The 25,177-nt window shown below is 37.7% G+C and overlaps 2 protein-coding genes across 2 annotated transcripts in view; one reads left to right on the top strand and one right to left on the bottom strand.

The window, feature by feature from the left end:
* The window catches only part of LOC127642915 (titin-like), a 482,588-nt gene that overhangs the window by 181,382 nt on the left and 276,029 nt on the right, over window positions 1–25,177 (bottom strand). The window lies entirely within an intron of this gene.
* Window positions 18,696–19,390, top strand: LOC127643539 (uncharacterized). The gene is made up of 4 exons (XM_052126333.1): window positions 18,696–18,780; window positions 18,867–18,987; window positions 19,071–19,144; window positions 19,277–19,390. Exons 1-4 carry the CDS (start codon window positions 18,709–18,711, stop codon window positions 19,373–19,375), a joined length of 366 nt encoding a protein of 121 aa, XP_051982293.1. The 5' UTR covers window positions 18,696–18,708; the 3' UTR covers window positions 19,376–19,390.

The raw sequence follows: 25,177 nt of genomic DNA, 5'->3' as shown, positions 1-25,177 counted from the left end.
ACCTTCTGGACGACCTGAGTGTGGGTGCTGCGCTCGACGAGCAAGTTTTTTCTGAGCTTCGCCGAGCCACAGATCTTTCTCTCCGTGCGACCAAGCAAACAGCCCATGCTATTGGCCATCTATGTCTGCCTTGGTCAGTGCGGAGAGGCACATTTGGCCCAACCGCTCAGGCAACAGGGACAAGGATAAAGTTTTCCTCCTTGATGCCCCGGTTTGGCCTACTGGCCTATTCGGGACACCATGAGCACGGTTATCTCCAGGTTCCAAGAGGCAAAAAAAGGCCTTCGGGCAGTTCCTCCCTCGCCGCCCTCAGGGGGCGGGTCCGTTGGCCACCCAGACCCGCCTCGGTCCTGTTAGAAGGGAGGCTCAAAAGCAAAGCGTGGTGAGTCATGCTCCCCTCGTGGTGACTGGGGACAATCTCGTCGCCCTCAACAGCTGCCCAAGCAGGACCTCAGGGTCGTGATTTCTAAAAGAAAGAAGCCCTGACGGTCTTGTACCCAGCCTTGTGGGGGTAGTTCAGCCTCGGGACAGGCACGTGTACCATCCACTTCGGCTCTCCTGATACCCTCACAAAACCTCTTCACTCCTGCCACCTTTGGTGCTTCGGGTGATAGAGGCTTCTAACAAAGAGTTGGGTGTACCGTTGCTTCCTGACTTAATTCAGGATGCGGAACACTCAACACCCCTCAACAGGAAGTCTTAAATTAATACCCATCTCAGAGTACCTGGCAGCGTGGAAACTTCTGCCAGATATTTTTATGTGGGTTCTAAGAACAGTAGAGAAGGGCTACAAAATTAAATTCGCTCACCTCCCTCCATGTTTCAATGGCGTGGCCCCACTACCGTAAACCGGAGCAGGCATTTCTACTGTGAAAAGAACTGCAAAATCTCTCGGTCTAAGGGGCCATAGAACATGTCACCCTTCCAGAAAAAGAGTCAGGTTATTACAGTGAATACTTCCTGGTTCCCAAAAAGTGTGGGGGGTTGCGTCCGACCTTAGATCTTCAAGGCTTGAACTGCCCAGTCAGGGTGTTCAAGTCCAAGATGCTAACTATCAAGACGATCGTGTCACAAGCCCAACATCACGTTTGACTGGTCACCATCGATCTCATGGATGCATATCTTCATATAGAAATTATGCCACAGCACAGCAAGTTCCTGAGGTTCGCTTTCGGGGGCGAAGCCTTCCAGTATCGGGTTCTTCCATTCGGCCTAGCCCTATTAACCCGCACATTCATGAAATGCAGGGATGCAGCACTGGCTCCTTTGCGACTCCGGGGCATCAGCATTCTGAATTACATAGATGACTGGCTGATCCTAGCGCAGTTCCAAGAACTGGCAGTTCAGCACAGAGATATCGTCTTAGCTCATCTGGTATCTCCGGGTCTGAGACTTAACATCAGAGAGCGTTCTCTCTCCCACCCGGGGAATCACTTATCTGGGGGTTATATGGAATTCGATCACGATGCAGGCACAATTGACTCCCACACAAATTATTTCCATTCAGAACACGGTCAGGCTAGGTGGGTCAGGCTATGTGGCCGCCATTTCGGCTTGCCACGGCTTGATGGACGGGGTGCCCTTTCACAACCGTAGGGGTCCGGACAGCCTCAGTGCGGCGGCGTGGGTATTCTCATTCCCAAAGCGCTTTTCTCAGCGCAGCATCCTAGTGAAGCTTTTTGTAAAGGGAACGTCTTGGGTTACGTAGTGTAACCCTTGTTTCCTGAAAAAAGCGGAGAATTTTCAGAATATGCCAAAAAACAAACAAACACAAAAAGCATCATAAAACAACAATAAAATGAAACCATACATTTGTTAGCTATAATCCAAATCTTCAGATTGCTTTCTGTGAAGAAGAGACCCAAATTCAATCATTTATTCAACAACCTCCATCTCCATCAGCCACCACGCCCGCTGCAACAGTCAACCCACCGTAACCTTCAACCTTCTGTAATCATCAACCCACCGTTACCGTCAACCTGCTGTAACCATCAACCCTTGTAACCAGTAACCCGCTGTAACCGTCAACCCACCTTAACCATCAACCTGCTGTAATCGTCAACCCTTAACCATCAACCTGCTGTAACTATCAACCTGCTGTAATGTCAACCCACCGTAACCATCAACATGCTGTAACCAGTAACCCGCTGTAACCGTCAACCCACCTTAACCATCAACCTGCTGTAATCGTCAACCCACCGTAACCATCAACCTGCTGTAACCATCAACCTGCTGTAACTATCAACCTGCTGTAACGTCAACCCACCGTAACCATCAACTTGCTGTAACCATCAACCCGCTGTAACCATCAACCCACCATAACCGCCAACCCACCATAACATCAACCTGCTGTAACCGTCAACCCTCTGTTACAGCCAACCCACCGTAACATCAACCTGCTGTAATCGTCAACCCGCTGTAACCGTCAACCTGCTGTAATCGTCAACCCACCGTAACCGTCAAGCTGTTGTAACCATCAACCCGCAGTAACCTTCAACCCACCATAACATCAACTTGCTTTAACCGTCAACCCGCTGTAACCATCAACCTGCTTTAACCATCAACCCGCTGTAACCATCAACCTGCTGTAACCGTCAACCCACCGTAACATCAACCTGCTGTAACCGTCAACCTGCTGTAACCGTCAACCCTGCTGTAACCGCCAACCCACCGTAACCATCAACCTGCTGTAACCATCAACCTGCTGTAACCGTCAACCCACTGTAACCATCAACCTGCTGTAACAATCAACCTGCTTTAACCGTCAGCCTGCTGTAATCGTCAACCCCCCGTAACTATCAACCTGCTGTAACCATCAACCCGCTGTAACCGTCAACCCACCGTAACCGTCAACCTGCTGTAACCATCAACCCGTGTTGGTTTCGATTTCAAAATTAAAAAATGTGCTGCCTGAAGAATTAGGACCAGTGGTTTTAGGGTAGTGATGTTGAATTCTCATTGGCTCTCAAGTATCTCATGACTGTTTGCGACTGCGTATTCTGTGATTATATGTTTGAATGAGAAATAAGAATGGGCGATACCACTTATTTTCGTTTTGATCCAATACCAATAATTTAAAGTCCAATATCGTCAATACCGATACCACTACTGATAATTAAATAGATTTTTTTACAATTACTTGGGATTAAATTGGTAATTTAAAATAATTTTTTTTGTCATAATTCAAGTCATTATTATTATTATTATTATTATTTTTTTTTTTTGCCTAAACAGAAACTAATTAGACTTCTGTTTTGTAACAGACACCTGTCAGTTACTTAGATTTTTTTTAAACTGCCATTACACTCCTCACCACTAGGGGTATTAATGAGACCTATGTGCTTAGATAAAGAGACATGTGAGCAGTAGAAGAAATTATCATGGCTGACCTCCTTGGTCAAACAAAGTCCTGGTTGGGAAACTTTCTGTTTCATGCTCAACTGTAAGTAAAATATATATGTTGAAGTTTGATTTACTGGTGAAAGATTATTTTTGTGTTTATTGAATATAGTGGCTTTAATGCAGATAATTAACAGGAGGCGTTTTGTGTTTTGACTTTTTGATATCTGCTCAATCAATATTTGAGCCAACTTTGTGGTCCTGTTTGGGATTTTTCCACATTTGACTACTACTACGAGGTTCATGGTTGGAAATAGCTACATTTGTCAGTTTGATTACCTTATGGACTTCTTTTGACAGGAGAGCTATATGTTTGACTGCAGTCAGACCTCGTTGGATTTAATTTACCATCAAACCTCCACATCATTTGACTCCTTAAAGACAGTAAAAACACTTAGGTAAAGTTGGTTTTATATTCGCACATTCGCGGACTTCCGCGTTCAATAACTCGTGAACTAAACGTTGTTGCTACACACAACACCTATCACATATAACTACAGAAAAAACACCAGAAGATACAACATAAATTAAAAAAAAATGTTCTTGTTCCAATGGCTGTAGTGCTTTCCTAGTGACCAGACTGACTTACTACAGGTGAAATTTTCACAATAACTCCCTTACTGTACAATTATCAAATATATTTATGTAATAAACATTATTACATGTGTTTATTACATATGTTTATGTAATAAACTGTAATTCACCTATAGTGTTTTTTTATATTTATATTCCAATGGTTGTAGTGCTTTCCTAGTGATCAGACTGACTTACTACATGTTGAATACTGCCAATACCTACCTTACTGTAAGTATACTACAATCATATTATTCTGAAGAAATTATTCTATTTTCACCTTTTTTCATGTACCAGAGGTTATAGCATGTTCCTAGTGATCACTCTACTCAATTAACTTTGATCAATGTATTAGGTAAAAGTATGTATTATAACTGCTGTTCCTTGTACAACACATTTCTTTCATTGATTAAAGAAATTCAGATACTTTAGATTAATCATATTTTCAACGTTATAAATAAGCAACACCCTTATTGTAATGATTCAAGTTAAGTTTTTGTTATGAAGTCCTGAAGAAGTGGATTCTGGAATACAGGATAATGTAAGAAATTCAGAACCATGGACAGCCACGCTTCCAGCGTACGAAAACATGTGTTGTGCCAAATTTCAACCCCGCCAAATTATTACCCTCTATTGGTACGTTTAGGATTAGATATGGGGAGTGGTTAGGGTTAGGATTAGGCAATCAGGTACTGACTTCAATGAGGGGGGGGTAATAATTTGGCAAGGGGTCGAAATTCGGCACAACACCGGAAAGGACACGCGCACACACTCATCTTATGTTCAATAATCATTTCTATAATCACAATTCAGTCACTGCAAAGATTGAAAAACCCAAAAACAAAAAAAAAAAACATCTTACCTTAAGTTAGAATAGAGTATTATGCCTTGGCTTGACTTCGATGTGAACCCAAAGTGTGTGAGTGATACACTCTGGTTTAGCTATGGCTTGCTTGCTAGACATTATTAGCATGACTTCTCAGTTTCTTGTGTTTGGCGCACATGGTTAATTGGCATACGTGCACAGGACTGGTTGGCTCCGCTTGGTAAAAAATAGAACATTTGTGAAAAAAATTTTGAATTCTGAATACTGGACATGGTGAGGTTAAAAACAATTTAGTGACAATAACATTTTATTTAAAAATATTTATATTTTGCTTTTGATGCTTTCAGAGGGTCTCACCCAGCTAACACAAATACGTGACTGTTACAGAACTTCAACATTTTTAATAATATGGGAGGACATTAAGTGGTCTAATTTAAGTTGTCCTCATTGGCCCAAAACTATTTTAGGGACATTTTCAACGACATATGAACGATACAGACTCAACAATTCATGCATTTACTAGAACAAAGCACAAACAGCAAAAACAGTATGCAAACAGGTTATACATTTAAATGAACAAGGTTTTCCCCAAAAGCTTGACGTCTTCATTTTGGTGGCCCTAATAACAAAGCAAGAATAAGAAAAGAAAAATGCAAGAATAAGAACAGTTCAGTGTTTTCCAATTGAACATTTAAATACACAAAGCAATTAGCACTGAAAGATAGAATCTATAAGCAGACAGTTTTGTTTAAAAATCGCTCATATATTTTTCAAAACATTGTCACAAAGTTATGTTGTGGCAAGTGCATTATTTCCCTTTAAAAAATGTTTATAACTGCATGACATGTATCACTATAATCTAGAAAACCTTAGTTTGAAATCATTACTTTTTACATTTAATAATACATATTATTTTGTTTTTCTTCTTCTGAAGTTGTGATTACGATAATTTGTTTTTTAAACTAGGAAACTAGGCCTATTTATGATTATTGCTGAAGGCAGCATTAAACCTCCACAATGTCAGGTGGTGGTGCAACTGTCTGAACAAATGAACAGACTAAGAAAACAATTTAACATGGTGTCTTAATAATAAAACATGTAAAACAGTGCCATCATTTTAGGTTTGAAGCCTTTCATGTTATTGTTTTTTTTTTTTTTTATATCAGTAGTTTTAAATCTATTGAGGTAATTGAGAAACCTTTGTCCAGCAATTTGTATATTCTCCAATATTATTATGAATTTACAAGGTAATAACAGTAAACATGATAATGCATCATCCAGAGGAGCCTAACTGATCTCATTGGCAGAGTGAAAAAGTTTGTAGAGCTCTCTCAAATACTGATAAAAAATGCTAATTTCAAGTACGGGTAGGTTGGTGGTACACTTTCCATGTCAGGTGGTACAACATAATATTTTTGTTGTACCACCTGACATAAAAACTGAAATTAGTTTAAACACTTTAAAATATCATTTAACATCTGAAAATTGTTTAAACACATTGTCTTCAAGAGTGTTGATGTCATTAGAAGTCTTACCAAGTGAGGCTGGATCCGAACTGGAGCTGCTGTAATCTCTGGTAAAATATGCTGAGCATCCTGAGATACAAACAATGAGACAACAGGAGAAAGATTAGCATTGCTGCTGGTCATATTATTTCAGGCAAAAGATGGTCATGTGCACTTTTTACTATTTCATCACATAGTACAAAATGATGATATGTGTTAATTGAATGCTTAGCTAAAGAGATGTGTCTTTAATCTAGATTTAAATTAGGATAGTGTTTCTGGGCCCCCAAACATTATCAGGGAGGTTATTCTAGAGTTATTCCCTTACATTCTATAGGAAATCATCTGATTTTAATGAGAAATCATGGCCCAACGAGTCAGCATTTTAATTTAGTGCATTTTTATGTCTATGCACAAAAAAGGGGCTGACATTGAAGTGTTTTTTAAGGTTAGCACTGTTATGGGGTTAACAGCTGTCAGATCCAGGACCAGATATGATGAAAGAAGACCAGGAGTCGTGAAATTCAATCAAATAAGTAAAATTTTACTGAAGAATAGTTTGCAGTTAAATTGGTAGAGCCAGCGTCAAAGTCACGAGGAGGTCGCAAGGCAACTCTACCTTACAAACAAATCTCACACAAGTATACCTTTTACAAGGACATGCATTACATAATCGTTTACTTCTGATTGGCTAAGACAACATAAAATCTAAACAATTATACATTTATACTTTATTCTTTAGAGACATACACATGAAAGAAGTAAGATTTTGTGAACTAGATCATGTAAATCACATAGAGGTTGACCCCTGTAACCTTTACTTGGTCAAGAAAAATCAGACACCATAATGCACTTAAAAATATAATGGTAGAAATGATGACAACAAAATATGATTAAAACAATATATGAATCACTCTTTGAATATAGTAATGATTATATTGTTGAATATAGTAATGATTATATAACTTGATTCACACTTGTTATAGGAATAATGTAAAAACTCAGAAGGATATATAGATATAGTGAAGAGACAAGGGATTCTGACCCCAACCCTTCAGCACAAAATATAATTAATAATATGAAACTAAGATTAACTCAGTAAACTACATGCATGCATGAACTAAATAATTTTGATCACACATAGTATTTACATTACAACAGTACATCATCAGACATGCTAATTTACATGGATTCAAAACACACCATAATTTTTCAGACAACAAAGCAAAAGCATTTTTTTTGTGAGACATCTCTTACATTTAAGCAAGCTAACATAAACCCTTCTTCTTAACTCTTACAACAGTTATCTCGTACCACAGATAACATCTGCTCTTATCCTTCTAATCATTACCTTGTCACCCGAGGTAATTAAGTTTAAATGTCATCTTCACTGCCACTTTGACTGGAATCATATGTGTCACATACATGCAAATCATGATGTTGTTGAAACGTAGATGACACAGCATTTCTAATCAATTGCATTACACATGGCCACAAACACAAGATCAACAAGAACGAGCAAACTATACAAATTACCATCATCATCGCATTTGTCACATTACTAAAAATACCTTTAAACCATCCCCATCCAAAAGAGAATTGTCTTTGACATGAAGGTCAAATTATGTATCCCTTCTTCAATGACATGGCCTTTTGCATCATTATCTGGAATGTATGTGCAGCACGTTTGTCCCACTATCACACAAACTCCACCTTGTGATGCCGTAAGTTGGTCTAAAACTAAACGATTCTGCAGAACCGTGAGTCTTAGTCCTCTCAGCTCCTCCTTGATGCCTTCCATCATAATATTTGTCGTGTCAATGAAAGAAATCAGTTCATACCTGGTTACCTGTACCTCTTCCATTACTGATGCAACACCTATTCCAGGCACAAAAAAAGCCAGCAATTTCTCAGCTATGTTCCAGATGTGATGATTTCTTGGCACTGGGCTGTCTTGCACAATGTTAAGCAGTCCCCTTTTCTTTCGTTTCATAACTTCATGTGGTTGGTGCTGTATGACCATTGCTCCTCCGTGCAGTTGAACTAGAGCACATGTTCCTGTCCAGTTTATAGGCAGAGACACATAGATTGTATACCCACACTGCCAATATACATTTTCTAGTACTCCTGTGCCCGCTTCATCTGGTACATGCACAGTTGCACAAGCAGCCTTACATGCATCACGTATGGCTGTGTGTGATGTCAAGTATTTGAAAGCCATTATAGCTTGTGTCGAACTCCCAGCGGCAAAATTAGGTTCAAATAAGCATCTATAACAACGTCGTTGTGTGATAGGTTTAGTGTCGTTCTCTTTGTAGATTATGTTGCATTTACTCTTTGGTGTTTCCCCTAAAGCATAAGTTCCTGAAACTCTGCTGTAACATGTGAGATTAGTTGGTATGTTCCGAACAGTTGCTGCCTTGCCACACACTCTTTTTGTCACCTTCATTGTTGTCCATTCCTTGTTGTTTAAATAGAGCATAGTTTTGTCGTTATATAAAGTTGCTGACACAGCCACTGTAGCCATGAAGGTTGATGTGTTGTGATCTTGGTGCGGCCACAAGTCCGCTCCAGCGGTACTGTGCGCGAACTGTGTGCACACGTAGCAGTTCGGAAACCCACTTTTCTTTGCTGTATGGTTGGTTAGTCTCCACCACAGGTTCGTAGCATATGGATGAGGAGGGCTGGGATGGTCCATCCAGGACTCAGATAAGCTTGCTAAAAAATCTTCTGCTGTTTCTCGTACTCGTCTCGGTCGCAAAGTATGGTTAACTGAAGCAGTACCATTCATCATCATCCTCACAGGCTCAGGATCAATGCCTTTTTTTGGAGTGAGCAGTAAAACAATCAATAATGACAGAACAACCAGTACGCATGTCGTAGCTCTCAGACCGCAGTGTCCAAGAAGTGTCATTGGATGCCATGGTCGTCGGTGTTGGTCCATATTGCTCCCAGTGGCCTTAATTGATCTGGGTCGTTCAAGTCCAGCCCGTGTCACTGCGTGTTCAGCTCACAATACACTGGCTGTGTGTGCCTGTCTTTCCCAGAAATAACGACTTTCATTACTCCGCCATGAAAGTATGAATAACAATGGAAAGTTACCACAGGCCTCGATGAGAACTTTGTTTTATCTTATCACAAGTGGCGATAGGGTAAAAATGTTGTCCATCCCCAAACTTTCCCATAAGAATGTTTGTAATCATCTGCTGGTCAGATGAAGTCAGAAACAATGACTCTGTGAGACAGAGCGAAGGACAGATGTTTAGTGAGACAGTATTGATATATAGGGATGTGGACGGCATAGTCAGACTTTGACACTATCTCTCACACTGTAGAATGGGGAGGCCTAAAAAAGGCACAAAACCTGTAAAATCAGATCTATGGTCACAGGCTGGAGGGATTGATTCTATGATAAAGACGCTGCAGAAAGCTGATATTTTGAATAGAAACACAGAATATTCCTCACAGATATGGTCCCAACTTGCCATAGATTTACTTAATGAAGACACACAGAAAAATCGCCATTGGTTATGGGTCGTCTGGACCATCATAACCGCAGAGGCCCGAGAGAACAAGTACATCTGGCTGCAGAACATCACACCAATGGGACTGAAGAAATCCAACCCGCAGATCAAGGTAAAATAATTCAATCACAATACTAAAATAAATAAGAAGCTTTTAAAGTGTGCTTATTTATTTAAAAAATGTATATTATTTGTTTAAGATAACAAAAGTATTACAAGTTTTTATTCGCTTTGGTACTATTTTCACAAGATGTACATTTTCCAAACTCTTAGTGCTAATATCACAACAGATCATCGAAAGTGCATTTTTAAAATCAATTTCATCATGTTTTCAATTGTGTTAGCACAATTCACAAAATCACAAAGTATCCTTTTCACAACACAAAATAAGTGTTTCATCTACATTATTGTTTCATTCACAGTAACTGCCTTTCATATAGCTCTTACTATCAAACTTTTGATTTGCATCTCTTTTTGTTCAGTTTAATACATTTGTCTATTATTTAATCCAACTGATCTTAATGGTTAATCAATTAATCATTTGGTAAACCTATAGATTTTCATTTCAGCAATATACAGTATATGGATTTTGAGAACTACAGAAATAAAATGTGTGTTTGTATGAACATTTACGTAAATTACGTGTAACCACACATGATGAATACTCGTTATTGCTAATTGATTTCACATAGTGGTAACCACAATTGGCCACTATATACATAAAAGTGGGGGTGTAAACACTGGCATTTTCTTTCAACACGGAGCAGGATAGACAGCAAGGAATAGGAAGAGCTCGTGGACAAGGGATCCGTTAGAGAGGTCAGAGAGGTCAGAGAGGTGGGCATGGGGCCCGTCAAAGGGTTGGTCATCAGAGAGAGGGAGGCAGAACTGTTGTGTCTAATGAAGTCCGGGCCATCATCGTTGATCATGTGGTGAACCGAGGCCTTACTTTGGCAGAGGCTGCCAGATTAGTTGATCCAAATCTAAAAAGATCAACTGTCAATTCTATCATCCGAACTTTTCACCAAGAAAACCGGTAAGTGTGGAGGATGTATACTATATTACATTTACAGTAAATTGTAATGCATGTAAATTAATCAGACATGTTACAGTATTGGTACAGTATGATTTATTGATAGTATACTCTTTTATGCTTAGAATTGACAGAAAACCCCATAGTGGTGGCCGTGTGCTGACCGACCAGCAAGAGAGGGCAGTGGTGGAAATGGTGAGGGCCAGAAATGATATACGGCTGTCAGAAATAAAGCAGGCAATTGAGGAAAACAATGACACCTTTGCCAATGTGGCATCCATCAGCCTACCAACAGTAGGCCGCTTTTAAAGAGGCACCAGGTATCAATGAAACAAAGTTACCTGGTGCCTTTGGAGAGAAACAATGACCGGGTGAAACAACTAAGGGCTGAGTATGTTAAGGTACAGCACTATACAATGTATTACTGTTACTATTTGATGCATCACTTACATCATATGTATATTGGAACAACACTGTAAAAAGAACTAATCAAAATATATTTTTTAGAGGGTTATGGTGCTTGACGCTGATGTGAACCATCACAAGTAAATTTTTGTTGATGAAGCGGGCTTTAACCTGGCCAAAACTCGTCGCCGTGGACGGAACATCAGTGGCCAACGGGCCACTGTCCAAGTGCCTAGACAACGTGGAGGAAACATCTCCATGTGCGCAGCTATCTCTGAAGATGGTGTCGTAGGACCTAGGCCATTACTTGGTTCCTATAATGCTGCACATCTTATTGAGTTTCTCAATGAAATTGAGCCGGCCTGTCAAGGTGAAGGGGTCACCTATGTAATTGTCTGGGACAATGTGAGGTTCCACCACGCAGAGGTAGTTCAAGCATGGTTTCAGGCCCATCCCCGATTCATGACCCTCTACCTGCCTCCGTACTCTCCTTTCCTCAACCCTTTTTTCAGCATGGAGGTGGAAGGTCTATGATCGCCAACCCCTTGAGCGTGCCACCCTCCTTCAGGCCATGGATGATGCATGTGATGACATCAGTGTAGACCAATGTCAAGCATGGATTCGTCACACCAAAAGGTTTTTCCCAAGGTGCATGAACAATGATAACATTCATTGTGATGTGGACGAGAATCTATGGCCAAATGCTCAAGACAGGCTTGATCCAAATTAATGTAATGTGTGCATTAAATGTTATGTTTTGTTCTCATTTAGTTACATTTCATTATAGAAAGTATACCTATGTTACAATTATATCTGAAAAATAAAAACTACAGTAATTGGCCCAAATGATTGTAGAGGATGTCTTCATTGATCCTTCACTTGATTACACATATGATGGATATTTTGGAAATTATAGATTATGTAAATGTTGGGTAATGTAAGTGTATTGCCTAATGTGAAAACTGTGTAATCTGTCTTTTATAGTACTGTAGCATATTAATTTCAGCACTTCTAAGGCCGATTTGAAACATGTATCTTGCATTCTTTGCTTTTGGATGAACTGATTGTTAAAAGTACTAAGTTGAAAGAAGATCATACTGTTGTGTTTCTGTGATTAAACCAAATGTTCTCATTACATATTACAATAATCTTGCTTTTGAAACAATGATTATGTAGACTGAAAAATGTATAACTGTAATGAAAGCATGGGATCATGTTTTCAAAGAATGACTAGCTGTGTTACAAGTGTGATCAGTTTGGATTTTTGTAGTAAGAGTTTTGAAAATGTACACCTTGTGAAAATAGTACCAATGCGAACAAAAAACTGTAATTAAATATAGAATTACTTATTTTAATATAGGGATATTTTCTGTTTAATTTTTGTGTTACTTTAAATAAAAGTGTGGTTATTTTATATTATTGCTTTTAATTTAAAAGTATAATAATAATAATAATAATAATAATAATACAATTCAAAAACATAATTGAAAATAAGTAATTAATATCTATATATATATTTGTTTTTTTGGTTGTTTGTTTTTTAAGGACCAACATTTTTATTTCGGTGCATATTCATTCCTAATATTTTCTTTATTCATAATAAAGAAAATATTTTTTCAGTCATTTTCCATTTATACATGAAATGATTGGTAAAATTTGCACATAACAAAACATTTATTGTATTGGAAAAATGTATTAATTGATTCAAGTGATCTACCACAGATACAGAAGTGGCAGATGTGGAAACCCAGTTTGACACAGAGATTTTGAAAAGAGAGACAGACTTCGACTCACAACCTATTTACCAAGAGCCAGATACTGACTCGGAGGGTCTAGAGAGTACACCTGAGCCCACAAAGGTACAGGAAGGAGAGCCTGGAGTAAATGTTCAGAGACAATGTCCAGAGGTACCAAAACAATTTGTTATCTCTATGAAAAGAAAAATGTGGAATGGGATCAAGCCACGAATATGGTCCTCAAAATTAAGACCACCTTGGACAGACCATGTGTATGACAGCTTTAAAGAACAAAATCCATGTTGTACTCTCTCATTTAAATATCAACATGTCAAGACTCCCTGGAGCAGAAAAAAAACCTTCCATATTTACATATAAAGGCAGTCTGCACATTTTCAACTTGCCCAGCCAAATACACTTTCACAATGCAAAATAATCCTGCTGCACTGGGAAAATGTGATGTGAAAATGTTAGTCCAACAAACTGGAGAAATACACCACAAACTTTCAGAGAAAAAGGCTAGGCCAGCAACCAAACTAAAAGAGGGAAAATAGCAAAGGCCCTAACGCATGGACCCAGTCAGTATTTTTACAGCGACTACAGTCAACACCAAACGAGCAGCTCCTGGCTGGGAACATGACGGAATCTCTCAATAAAAAAGTGTTGAAAGTTATAGGCTCAGAAATGAGGAAAAAGGAGTCCATTCACTCCAATGTCATGATGGAAATATACTTAATGCAGACATTGTTCAAGGAATGTGACACAAAATACTTCAAGGTACCAGGCTACGTACAGCTTTTCAGTATGAATCCGTTCATTGTTCATTCGTACACCGAGCTTGGCATCAGCATTCTTGTGCATCATTTGCGAAGTAAGTCTCCTGTGTCCCTCTATCTTGATGCCACTGGAGGAGTTGTGTCAAAAATACCGGAACAGCCGAGCGTGTGCTGTACTATGCACTCGTTCTTCCAGGGAACGCTAGAGATGCTCCACCTCTTCCCATCTGTGACATGCTCTCCAACAATCACTCAATACCACCAATCACATTCTGGCTCATGCAATTTACATTGCATTTGTCACAATACACACAAATAAATGTTCACCAGGTCGAGACTGATTACAGCTGGGCTTTAATACAAAGTGTAATGCTTGCTTTCAACAAAGAGCACATCAGCTCTTACCTCGACAGAGCATACAAGTTCTGCATTGGGAAAACATCATGGGATGAAATGAAGTCATATACTGTCTTGCACCTTTGCTCTGCACACATTTTGAAAGCTGTCAGACAGGCAATCTCTAGGCAAACAGATGACAAAGGACTGAGAGACTTTGCCACCTATGCTTTCGCAAGACTCCAAAATGCCAACAACATGACTGAATCAAGAATTATGTTCCGTGCATTTTGTGGCCTGCTCACAACCCCACAAAACACAAACCTTGTCAAAGAAAGTCTGTGTGTTTTGGAGAGTGTCATTTCAAGATCCAAAGAGAATACACTGGAAGAAACTTCCCAATCTGAAGACTGGGAAATGTGTGAAAGTGAAGAGAGAAGACATGCAATGACCATCATTGGCAGATCACCATTCACTGCTTTCTTCCAGCAGATCATGAAAGAGGTGAAGGAAGAAGAGGAAGGTGATGAGACATGTTTGGCCAAAGAGGACAACCCATACTTTTGTCCGGGCATCCTCACTGTCCTCTTTGATACCTACCTTGCCATTTTTCCTCTTTGGAGTGGCTTGCTGTTGGGAGACCTGACTACCGGTAGGTATGAATCTTAGTGAACAGGATTTGGTGACAACATTGACACTACCAAAAACAAGAGATACCAATTGTCACATAGAAAGGTGGTTTGGAATTGTCAAACATTCCATAATGCATAAACAACAAAATGTCAAACCAGGAATCTTCATAAGAAAAATGCATCAGTCTCTGCAAACAAGATATACAGAGCACATCATTCTGCATAACCTTCCTCAAAATCTGTTGCTCCAGCCTGAGCCACCTCTGAACCTTGATCAGTGTAAAGAAACTTGGATGAAGAAGAAGAAAGAACGTTTCCCAAACACCAAATCCAAATTCTTTTCTGTTCCTCAGAGAATGCCTGTTCCACAAAAAAAGAAAAGAAGGATCCACAAAGATAAGCCAAAAAGTCACAGAGTCAAGTCCTGAGCCAATCCAGCTTTATGCAGAGGCACTCCCTGTAGAGGAAGAGGTAATTAAGTTAGTACAAGAAATGAAACTATTTATTGCATATATTCAGCTAACTTATTATTGACTATATGAAGTGTGTAACATTCACAGATTGACATGTTATGGACAAAACCGCCCAATGAACTGGTTGTAGCCATTGTGAAGTCTGACGATCAGAATCTGGAGTTCCTGTTACATCACGAGGAGTTCCTAACACTGAAGCCGCATGACTGGTTATTTGGAGAGGTACACATATCATAACAAAAATATCTAGTAAATACAAAATTTTACTATATATACACTGTAAAAAATTTAACGTAAAATCAACAGTAACTTACTGGCAACAAATATCCAGCAAGCTTCAGTATTTTATTCCACGGTAAAATTACTGTAAATCTGACTACAGTAGTTCACAGCATACTGTATAATAACTTACAGTATATTTATACTGTAAAATTAATTACAGTTCTTGTTTTTGCACTGTATTTTAAAACACTGTAAAGTTGCTATGCAGTATAATTGATTACGGTAGTTTTTATATTCACATATTATAGTTTTTATATTCACATATATACATATTATGACTAAATACAATCTGTTAAATTGAAAAAAAAGAATGAAATATAAAGACTTGTATGCACAAATATTTCACAGTTATATTACTAATTATAAGATGTCACATCAATTATGACAACACTCAGAAGTCCATTTAAAAACTTTTATTAAAATGTAATTCATTAAACTGTAAAAACATTCTCCAGTCCAGACTTCGAAGGGCCAATGCAGATCCCAGATTTTTGCTGCCTATAGAGAACAAAACAAAAATTTAGTTGCACTACAGCTTGGCAGACATCAATGTGATAAACAGCTTTCATTTAATTTACAGTATATGGAACCACAATACATTGAACCAGGAGATAAGCCAAAACTTAATACCTTTAAATGAGAATGAAACTATGTGAGTGTGAGTACATTTTTGGGTGTACTATCCCTTTAAACTAAATTCTAAGATCCTGATCTCCTCGATCCATGTTAAAAGCTAAAACCGCTCTAATTTGATGTATTTGAATGTGTTCTTCAATAGCTGAAAATTACTTACCTCTGTATTAACCGTAAGAGCGATACTCATCAGCGCGCTGCAATGTCGAACAACTACATACACGCTGAAAGAGATGAAAATTAGACACTAAAGAGAGTAGGCCTACCAATTAAAACTAATTTGAGATCGCTTGGGGTCCTGACAGAGACCCGATTTCGAGGGAGAACCTGATTTGTCACAAATAAGAAATGAGAAGCACCCAAGGTGACAAAAACGGAGATTATAATGACCATTGTCGTGAATATCAAACGAATATCAAATATACAACTAAATTAACCTCAGTCCGTTGGCAGTGGCTGTTTCCAGACATTAATAAACTAATATACGGTAGTGTACTTGAAGTGAATGAAAACGAGTGAGCAAAATCGAACCCTGTGAACGTCTGGTCTGAAGGATGCCGAGACGCTGGAATTCATTCGGCGCGACTTTCACCGACTGTGTAATTCACTTTAAGTGTACATCGGTTGTACTCACGTTATAAATGTATAATATGATTGAAAACACTGTGGTTGTCCCTTCAAGTCGTGGATAACATAGGTCGATTTCGAACATAGCCTTGTAGGGGTAACGTAACGTTAACGGGCGCATATGAGGCCTTGATTGTGACAGGCCACACGCACGCACACGGTGTAAGTTAACGTTACACACAAATGTTCAGAAAAATAACATTTCGATTTACTTTGTTCTAAACTTGAAATTATTAACTAACATTAACAGCAAACCTTGTGATAACTAGTATTTGGCTAACTGGCAAGAATGTTTACGTTACAAAGCTAACGTTATCTTTATATCAAAATCACCACCGATTATTTAATGGTAAAACGAATATCTTCACATTTGGGGTGAAACGTTTAGAAATACACATCTTTAAAATATTGAATACAAATAGAATTTTACATCTCACCTGGCTGACGGTTTAGATGATTGGTTGCCAGGTATACCCATTGCGATTTCGCTCTTTGTGTAATTAAGTGTGCAATTAGAAAGCAAAATACTAATAATAAAAAAAATCATGGGAATTGATTTTATCTATTTTGCATAACCTATGTTATTGATCATTTAATGGGAATCACATCTCCCACCCAAAAAAGTGTAGGCTAAACCTATTAGATTAGTTGGGTCTGTGACAAAATCTGGCAACCATAAAGACACGCTAATTAAAAAACACCCACATAAATGTTTAACTTTTTTTTTAACTATATACTAAATGCCTTCATATATGGGTTCCCTTATGAAACAATGTATTGTAAAATTCCTAAGCTGAAATTACCTCAATAAACCAAAAAAACGTCCCTCTGTCGGGGCTTGTCTGAAATAATACTGTCATCAATTTAACAGTAATATAAGGATTACTGTTATTATTGTCCAACTCTGTTTTTTTTCAAAGAATAGCATAAATTGACAGCAACTTTCCTGTAAATAGTTTCTACAGTAGACAAAGCTGGAAATACAGCAATAATACTGTAAAAGCTATGAAATTGACAGCAACATACTGTAAACTGTTTCTACAGTAAACTTTCACTGAAAATACAGCAATATTACTGTGAAAACAACAGAAATCATTTACAGTGTATACATTTATAAACTATAAAAAATGTTGTACCTAAGAAAAAGTAAATGCCAGATACTACATGTTTTTTCTCAATGTACGTACTAATTGAAATAAATTGAATAATTGCAATGATTTATCTTTTTTTTCCCCAGACGATCGAGTGCTATTTAAGAGCTGTACTTAATGCAAAGGGTGCAAATATCTACCAGCTAAGCCATTACACCACAGGTGTCATTTTAAATGGCCCAGAAGACCAGGTCATATGACAAGGTTTGAAAAAAGTGAGTGCAACTACTTATGATTCTGCATTTTTATATGTACATGTATTTTACAGTACACAAATACGTTTATTTACATTTCTGATATATAGGTCAACTTTGAGCAATATGATGGGGTCATCTCTGTTGTAAATATCAGACACGTGCACTGGAGGTTTGTGGTAAGTAAAAATATATTATAAGTAAAAAATACAATTATTGTGTTTTATGACTATTACAGATAAACACTGATACACCCATACATAAATGTTTGACCTTTTCACAGACATTTAATTGAATGACTAATTATTATTCTTTTTTTTTATATTTAGTATCTACATGCTACAAATAACACCATTTTCATACTTGACCCTCAACGCGGTAGTGATGAAATGAAACTTGCCACACAAGCATGCAAAAAATTTGTGTATGTTATGTTGTATAAAAAATCTGTAACCTTTTTCGATCTACAACACTAATATTGGAATATTACCATATGGATGTTGCTGAAGACCACCACAACCCCACACACTGTATTTTTACGACAACAGGGAATATTTCAGGAAGAGAGGAAACCAGCATGGAAGAAAAGACTGGGTGGACACTATGTGGAAGCCTGGGACAATACACCATTCGTTCCAGGAGGATGCTTTCAGCTGTGGTGTCTTTGTGATGCAGGTAAATGGAGGGAAAACTACTTTACATAAACACTGTTCTCACATTTTCCCATATGAGACTAGTAATGTTCTCCGCTCTCCTTCTAGATGGCCAAGCAGGTGGTGGAACACTTTCCAAACATTCCTGAGAGCATCAACATAATACCCAGCAAAGAGGAGATGTGCCACATCAGGAAAAATGTTGCCAAAACAATTTTGCAGGCATCAGGTATTGGCAAACTATTTAAAAGAACAGTTTATTTCCAGAGACAGAGTGATGGAGTATAATTATCTACATTATCATAATTGCAGTGTCGAGAGATGAGTATTGCTCTGTATGTGGACAAAAAGACACTAAGGACCAAACAGAGGAGCTCTGCACCTGGGTATTCTTTATGTCATTATTGCCTATTTGTTGAAAGTGAAAAGAAATTGAAGAGAAAATGAGTTTTCACAAATACATTTCATAATTACAACAGCTTCTGAATAAATCTAACAATGTCCTATTTTTCTTCCAGGTTCAATGTGAATTATGCCAGAGGTGGTTTCATGTCCAGTGCCTCGAAATTAATCTGCCACCAAAAGAGGAACCATGGATTTGTGGTTTGTGTTTGTAAGCTATTCAGTTAGAGGAGCTCATGCTAAAAGTGTGTTTAAATTGTAAAAAATATGTATGTATTTGATGAAGCAGAAAAAATACATGCGTATATATATTTTCTTGCTTATGTTTTATCAATTTTGCTTATGCTTTATCATTTAATCATTTGTATATTAAATATCATTTAACCAAATCTAATCACTCATATTGTAAGAAACATTACTATTAGGTTGATGTGTTTCTCATTAGTATCATTTAGATGTGTTTACCATTATTATCATTTGAAATGTATGCTTGCTGCTTTTCTTTTATTAATTTGTATGCCTCAAATGTAGCTGACTGATTTAGAAGTCTGTAAGTGTCCATAGACAGACCACAAATGCTTGAATGTCTCAGAATAAAGTGACAAATGAATGTTCTCTTAGCTAAACCTCTTGCAGAAGGGACATGTTGTGCAGTTCTGTATTGTGTATTGTATTAAGATGAACATAAAATAAACAACTTTCTGACTGACACTTTTATGGTACCAGACAATGTGTGTATGCCTCACCACACTTGTCCTGGCAAATTATCTCCGCCCCATAATTCCCTTTATAAAACAGACAATATCATTTTCCTTCAATGACTTAATATCAACAAAATATCTCAACATTGCTGATTCCAGATTCATTTCTGGAAGCCGGGCTAAATTAGCAAGCACTGTTACTGCATTCAGATATCAGATACAGACATTAAAGAATACATGAAAAGAACATTTCAGTAATTACACTGGTAACTTCTATAACAAAGTAAAATCTCACAAGCCTAGAGAAGTCATTCAACTCACGTGATATTTAGAAAGAAAAATATTGATGAATACCTTGATAAGTCACTTATTACATTTACATTGAAGCAGCAGTTTATTCCAAAATCCACACCCTCCACACCCAAAATAAACATCTTGTTTGCTGTCATGTTTTCTGAGTACTTGTCAATAATCTGATGGACTCAGTACCACGGACAGTAATATTTCTGCAGGACTGTAAACATCAATCAATGTACATGAATTGTGTTATTGTTAGAGTTCCATGTTAAACACAGATGTCATACAACAGGAAAACATAAAATAGAGTTTAGCCATTCTTTTTATTCAACACCTGGAGAACACTGTTACACGATCTTTATCACAGATCAAAACAGAAAAACAGAGGTGAATAAAACAGCAAGACATGGGCTGTAGTATGTTCTGTAGAGTCCAGACAAGATGATCCAACTTGCTTTGTAGCAGTCGTCTCGATGCTTTTCAAAACCTTTTGAAATAAATCATATGTCATTATTAAAACCACCACACTTACACAGTTCTTTTTCATTTTTTTTCCTCAAATAAATAAATAAATATAAACGGTTGTACAATGAAGCAATTAACTATGTTCAGGAGATTAAACATGATTTTCCTTTCTACAGTCTGGATTGTTACCAAATTACAGTTCATGTACAGATTCATTCATTATTATTTCATAAACACATTTTTCAACACCATCATTATAATGCAGGTTTTGTTGCTAAAGGACATTCTATAGCATCAGAACACATAATGTGACAGATATTTGCCAGTAGGCTAAAATGTAGTTGTCTGTTTGCACACGATGAAAAACAATATTAACTTTTTAGACGGTCCCTATCTTGGTTACGACACACATTGAATATTCATCTCTAAAGTACATGCTTAAAAATATACTTGCCCATTTTGATCGATTGTAAAAAATGTTGTAGTTCACAACCTTTGTTGTCAATATCATGTAGCTGCTTCGAATCTGAAAAAAAAAATAGCTTTATTGACTATTTAATTGAAAAAGTTATTTAACGCGAATGTGCGAATATAAAACCAACTTTACCTAAGTCTAGCGTCCGTATATGGGGACATATAAAAACACGTAAAAATGTGTATCAGGGTCATACAAACTCAAAGCGAGTAATGTGCTTGTATGCTCTAGGATATCTTAGTTTGTAACACTGCAACTCTTAAAGGATTAACGTTAGTTCACTTTCAAATAAAAATTTCCTGATTATTTACTCACCCCCATGTCATCCAAGATGCCCATGTCTTTCTTTCTTCAGTCGAAAGGAAAGTAGGCCTCAAGATTTGAGGAAAATATTCCAGGATTTTTCTCCATATAATGGCAACCATTCAAATGTTCAAAGAAGGTTCAAATGTCAGTCTCAATGCAGATTCAAAGTCTACACGATCCCAGTCGAGAAATAAGGGTGTTATCCAGCGAAACGATCTGTCATTTTAAATTATAAATTATTTACAGTAAATTATCAGGATTTTTTTTTGAAAGTGAATTAATCATTTAACTGTTGTGTGACGGAGAATGAAAACTTTAAGGTGTTTAACCCATTTTTTTGGCCTTTAAGGTGCTCTAAAGAGTGAGATGTCCTTCCCTGTTAGGAGATAAACCACCTAAACAAGGTACATGTTGTGATCCTCTCTTTTTTTTTTTGTACAGGCCCCAGTCAAATAAACAGTAGAACTAAACTAATTTGGATTAATGACTGTGTTTACAGATGACTTTGAGAGTAAGACAGTGGCGAAAACGCCAGAGAGAACTAGATCAACTGCTGCGTTATTCTGACAGTGATGAAGAGGGCGTTGAAAATAATTGCAACAGTGTGCCTTGGACATGTAGTGGATGTTATATTATCCAGAATATATAGATTTTTTTTTTTTGTGCAAAACTCTTCTCAATAGTAATTTCTATGGAGTCCAATGTGTTTGCAAGCACAGAAGCAGCTTTTGTAAATTGCACTAAGCACAACAGGCTTAAAACACTGTAAACATTTTAATGCACACATTAAACGATCTAAGCTTTCTCAAAAAGTACAGTCTGCTATGTCCCTTCTTGTAGACAGCCTAATTGTTACAGTTTACAGTTGCGGAGATGGCTTTGCATAAATCCAGTATTGGTAGTGGATGCACAGGAAACATATTTTTGCTTACACATGTGGGGACTTGGGTGTATGACTGCAGATTGCCTTTGCATATATCTAAATCATTTGTCTATTTCTGCTTGTGCAGAAGGTATCATGAAATTCGAATCCGCAGCCACTTTGGAGTATATCAGAGTGAACGTGTCTGAGCACCTCAAGCATGCCCCACAAAGACTTGGAGGTGGAGGATTCACTTCGCCCTGATGAGCCAAGACGACAGGACTTGAATTAAAATAGTTCAATTAAAAGAGTTAAATTACAATCTAATTATTTGTTAATAATTCTGCCTCCACTGTACATTGTGCTTGATACTTTTGGTGCCCTTCTGATGCCATTCAGGGCATTTTATTTTTGAATAAAGATAGAAATGGCGATATTGAATTGTGATTTTATTTGTATGTGTATAACTAGTGTATGTATGTAGTCTCATGTGTCTAGAGGGTGGAGGACATGTTTTCTGTGCCAGTTAATTTTCCTGTAGCTTTGTTTAGCTCAGCAGCTAATTTTGAACTGGAAATGCATTACACCTTTGTATGTCTCCAGTTATCACCTGCTGCTGATACAATCAAATGGAGTTTTTGCAATATGATCTAGTCCCATTTCAGAAGGTGGCATACTGTTCTAGATCATTTGCCAAAAACTCCATTTGATTGTCTCAGCAGCAGGTGATAAGGTGTAATGCATTTCCTGTTGAAACTAGCATTTTAGCCAAACCAAGCTACAGGAAAATTAATACATGGTACAGAAAACATGTCCTCCACCCTCTTGAAACATAGGACTATAGTTATAGAAGTTGTATAGAAATTACATGTAAAATAAGTCTAAATTTGACATTGAAAAGACGTCCACAAACGACCACTTTTGGACTATAAATAGCCCTTACACGGAGGTCCCACCGACGTCAACATTAGACGTGCGGTAGACGTCGAAAAAAGACGTCGCCTGGCTTTACAAAACAACCCCATCAATGGACTGAATTTGGACGTCCAAAAATGACATGGAAAAGACGTCACTCTGACGTCACATTGCCCAGTGGGATATCTTTCCTGTTCTCTCACCATCACCTTAAGATCACAATTATCCTTGCGAAGAAGCTCATTTTGTATCTCTAAGTCCTTGACTCTTTTCTTGCACTCGTTTACCTCTTCTGTGTTGAACTGAATCGCCTTTGTTAAGCTTGCCATCATGGCGCTGCTTTACTTAGTTTGCTCTCTTAAATCCGCTAGCTGCTCATCCACCCTCCTTTCAAGTTTTAAAATTGCCTCCAAAATGGTTTCGTTGGAGATTTCCGCCTTCTCTCTGTCAGCTGTTGGCTTAACCCTTTTTTCCGCAGGATTTTTACTTGGCGTTGCAGGAAGAGAGGCCTCTCCGCACCCTCTTTTGCTGTTTACAGAGACCTCCATTGCATAGTCGTGCTCCGTTTCTACGGCCTCAACTTTCTTTTCAATATTAGGCGACAAATCTTTCCCTTTGGGGTCTAATTTTATTTTGGCAGGTTTTACTAGTTTTTGTGTGGTCATCGCGTGACAAATCAGTTGGAGTTACTCACTTTAAGCAAATTTTTGGGAACAACTATCACGAGCTTCAGAAAACATGACTGCTCAACCCGCCATCTTCGCACCGCCCCCCCATGTGTCACGGCGCTGTTGTACATGAAACTCACTTTGATAGCGCTGTTAAAATAATAAATGTTATTTTTACAATCATCACATTGTGTTCCTCTTTAATTTGTGTAAAGACTGGAACATGAACATCTAAACACACACATGCAAATCATGTCGACTGAATCAGACACCCATTATTTTTAACAGGAAAGGGGCAGAGAGCAATATAAGGGGACCTGATGTTCCTCCCACACCGAAACTGCAGATGAGAAACAGAGCAGAAGTCAAACCACAACTATGAGCTCATCTCTTTTATTAAACCACTAAAACAAAAGTAAAATAAATATTTTAGATTTATAGCATGTATGTTTCATATTTATAGCATGTATAGCATATGGTTACTGGCTACAAAAATCCCATAATAACCAGGAAATAAATTAAGAGTTGGTGCATAACAGGGACATTTAATTATAAACAAGCCCAAAATACACAATTAACTTTTATTGTGTTGGATAAATTTTATGTCAACAATTCTTCTGCTCTGTTGAACATTTGACACATTTGGCTCTTCATTCAGTGGTGTTTCTACTAGGTCCTGTAGGTGAATGTTAGTTGCGTCACATTCGAGTGAATAGGCTTGTTTGAGATGAGCAAAATCTACGCAGAACCGATCACCGGTGATCAGCGCGTAATGCATGCCGGTTAGAAATGTGTCCGAGAGCGGTCCGCCTTGCTCTGATGTCATGCTGACGTATGTCAAAAAACTCTCGCGAGCGACTTGCTGACGACACAACTTAATGCTCATTGGCTGCGATTGTCAGCTGATATTTTTTTCCCTAAGAAGTCCATTACCTATAGCCTAATACTATTTACTTTTTTATAGTACTTTATTAGTAATTAGTACATGTGCTTTATTTACCCTTTTATTTTTATTTTCTTGGTTTGAAGTCCTGTTTGTTGTAATTTTCTCTTTATTGTATTGTATGCTTGTGTTAATTTTGTACATTGACATTTTTGTACCACATTATTCCATTAAATAAATTAGTCAATCCATCAATACATGCATACACACATCTAATGTGACGGTTTTACAATTAGGCCTCATGTTTGTGTGTTTTTATCTGATATCTTTATCTGGGTATGTCTTATTCCTGGAGTGCAGTAAACAAAACTATGCATGCTAATTTCTTAATTTAGAATGTTTTTGTTTCATATTATTTTTGAATAATAATTTGCTGTACACACTT

Source organism: Xyrauchen texanus, chromosome 1 (genome assembly GCF_025860055.1).
Source record: "Xyrauchen texanus isolate HMW12.3.18 chromosome 1, RBS_HiC_50CHRs, whole genome shotgun sequence".
NCBI classification, from domain to species: Eukaryota; Metazoa; Chordata; class Actinopteri; order Cypriniformes; family Catostomidae; genus Xyrauchen; species Xyrauchen texanus.
Note: the sequence above shows the minus strand (reverse complement) of the source record. Positions and strands in the feature narration are given on the sequence as shown.

Excerpts from the sequence above, each read along its gene's own strand:
- LOC127643539 (XM_052126333.1), top strand. The coding sequence starts at position 18,709 with ATGTGGAAGCCTGGGACAATACACCATTCGTTCCAGGAGGATGCTTTC. Across the intron at positions 18,988-19,070 it reads AACAATTTTGCAGGCATCAG|TGTCGAGAGATGAGTATTGC; the intron begins GTATTGGCAAAC and ends TCATAATTGCAG. Across the intron at positions 19,145-19,276 it reads CAGAGGAGCTCTGCACCTGG|GTTCAATGTGAATTATGCCA; the intron begins GTATTCTTTATG and ends TTTTTCTTCCAG.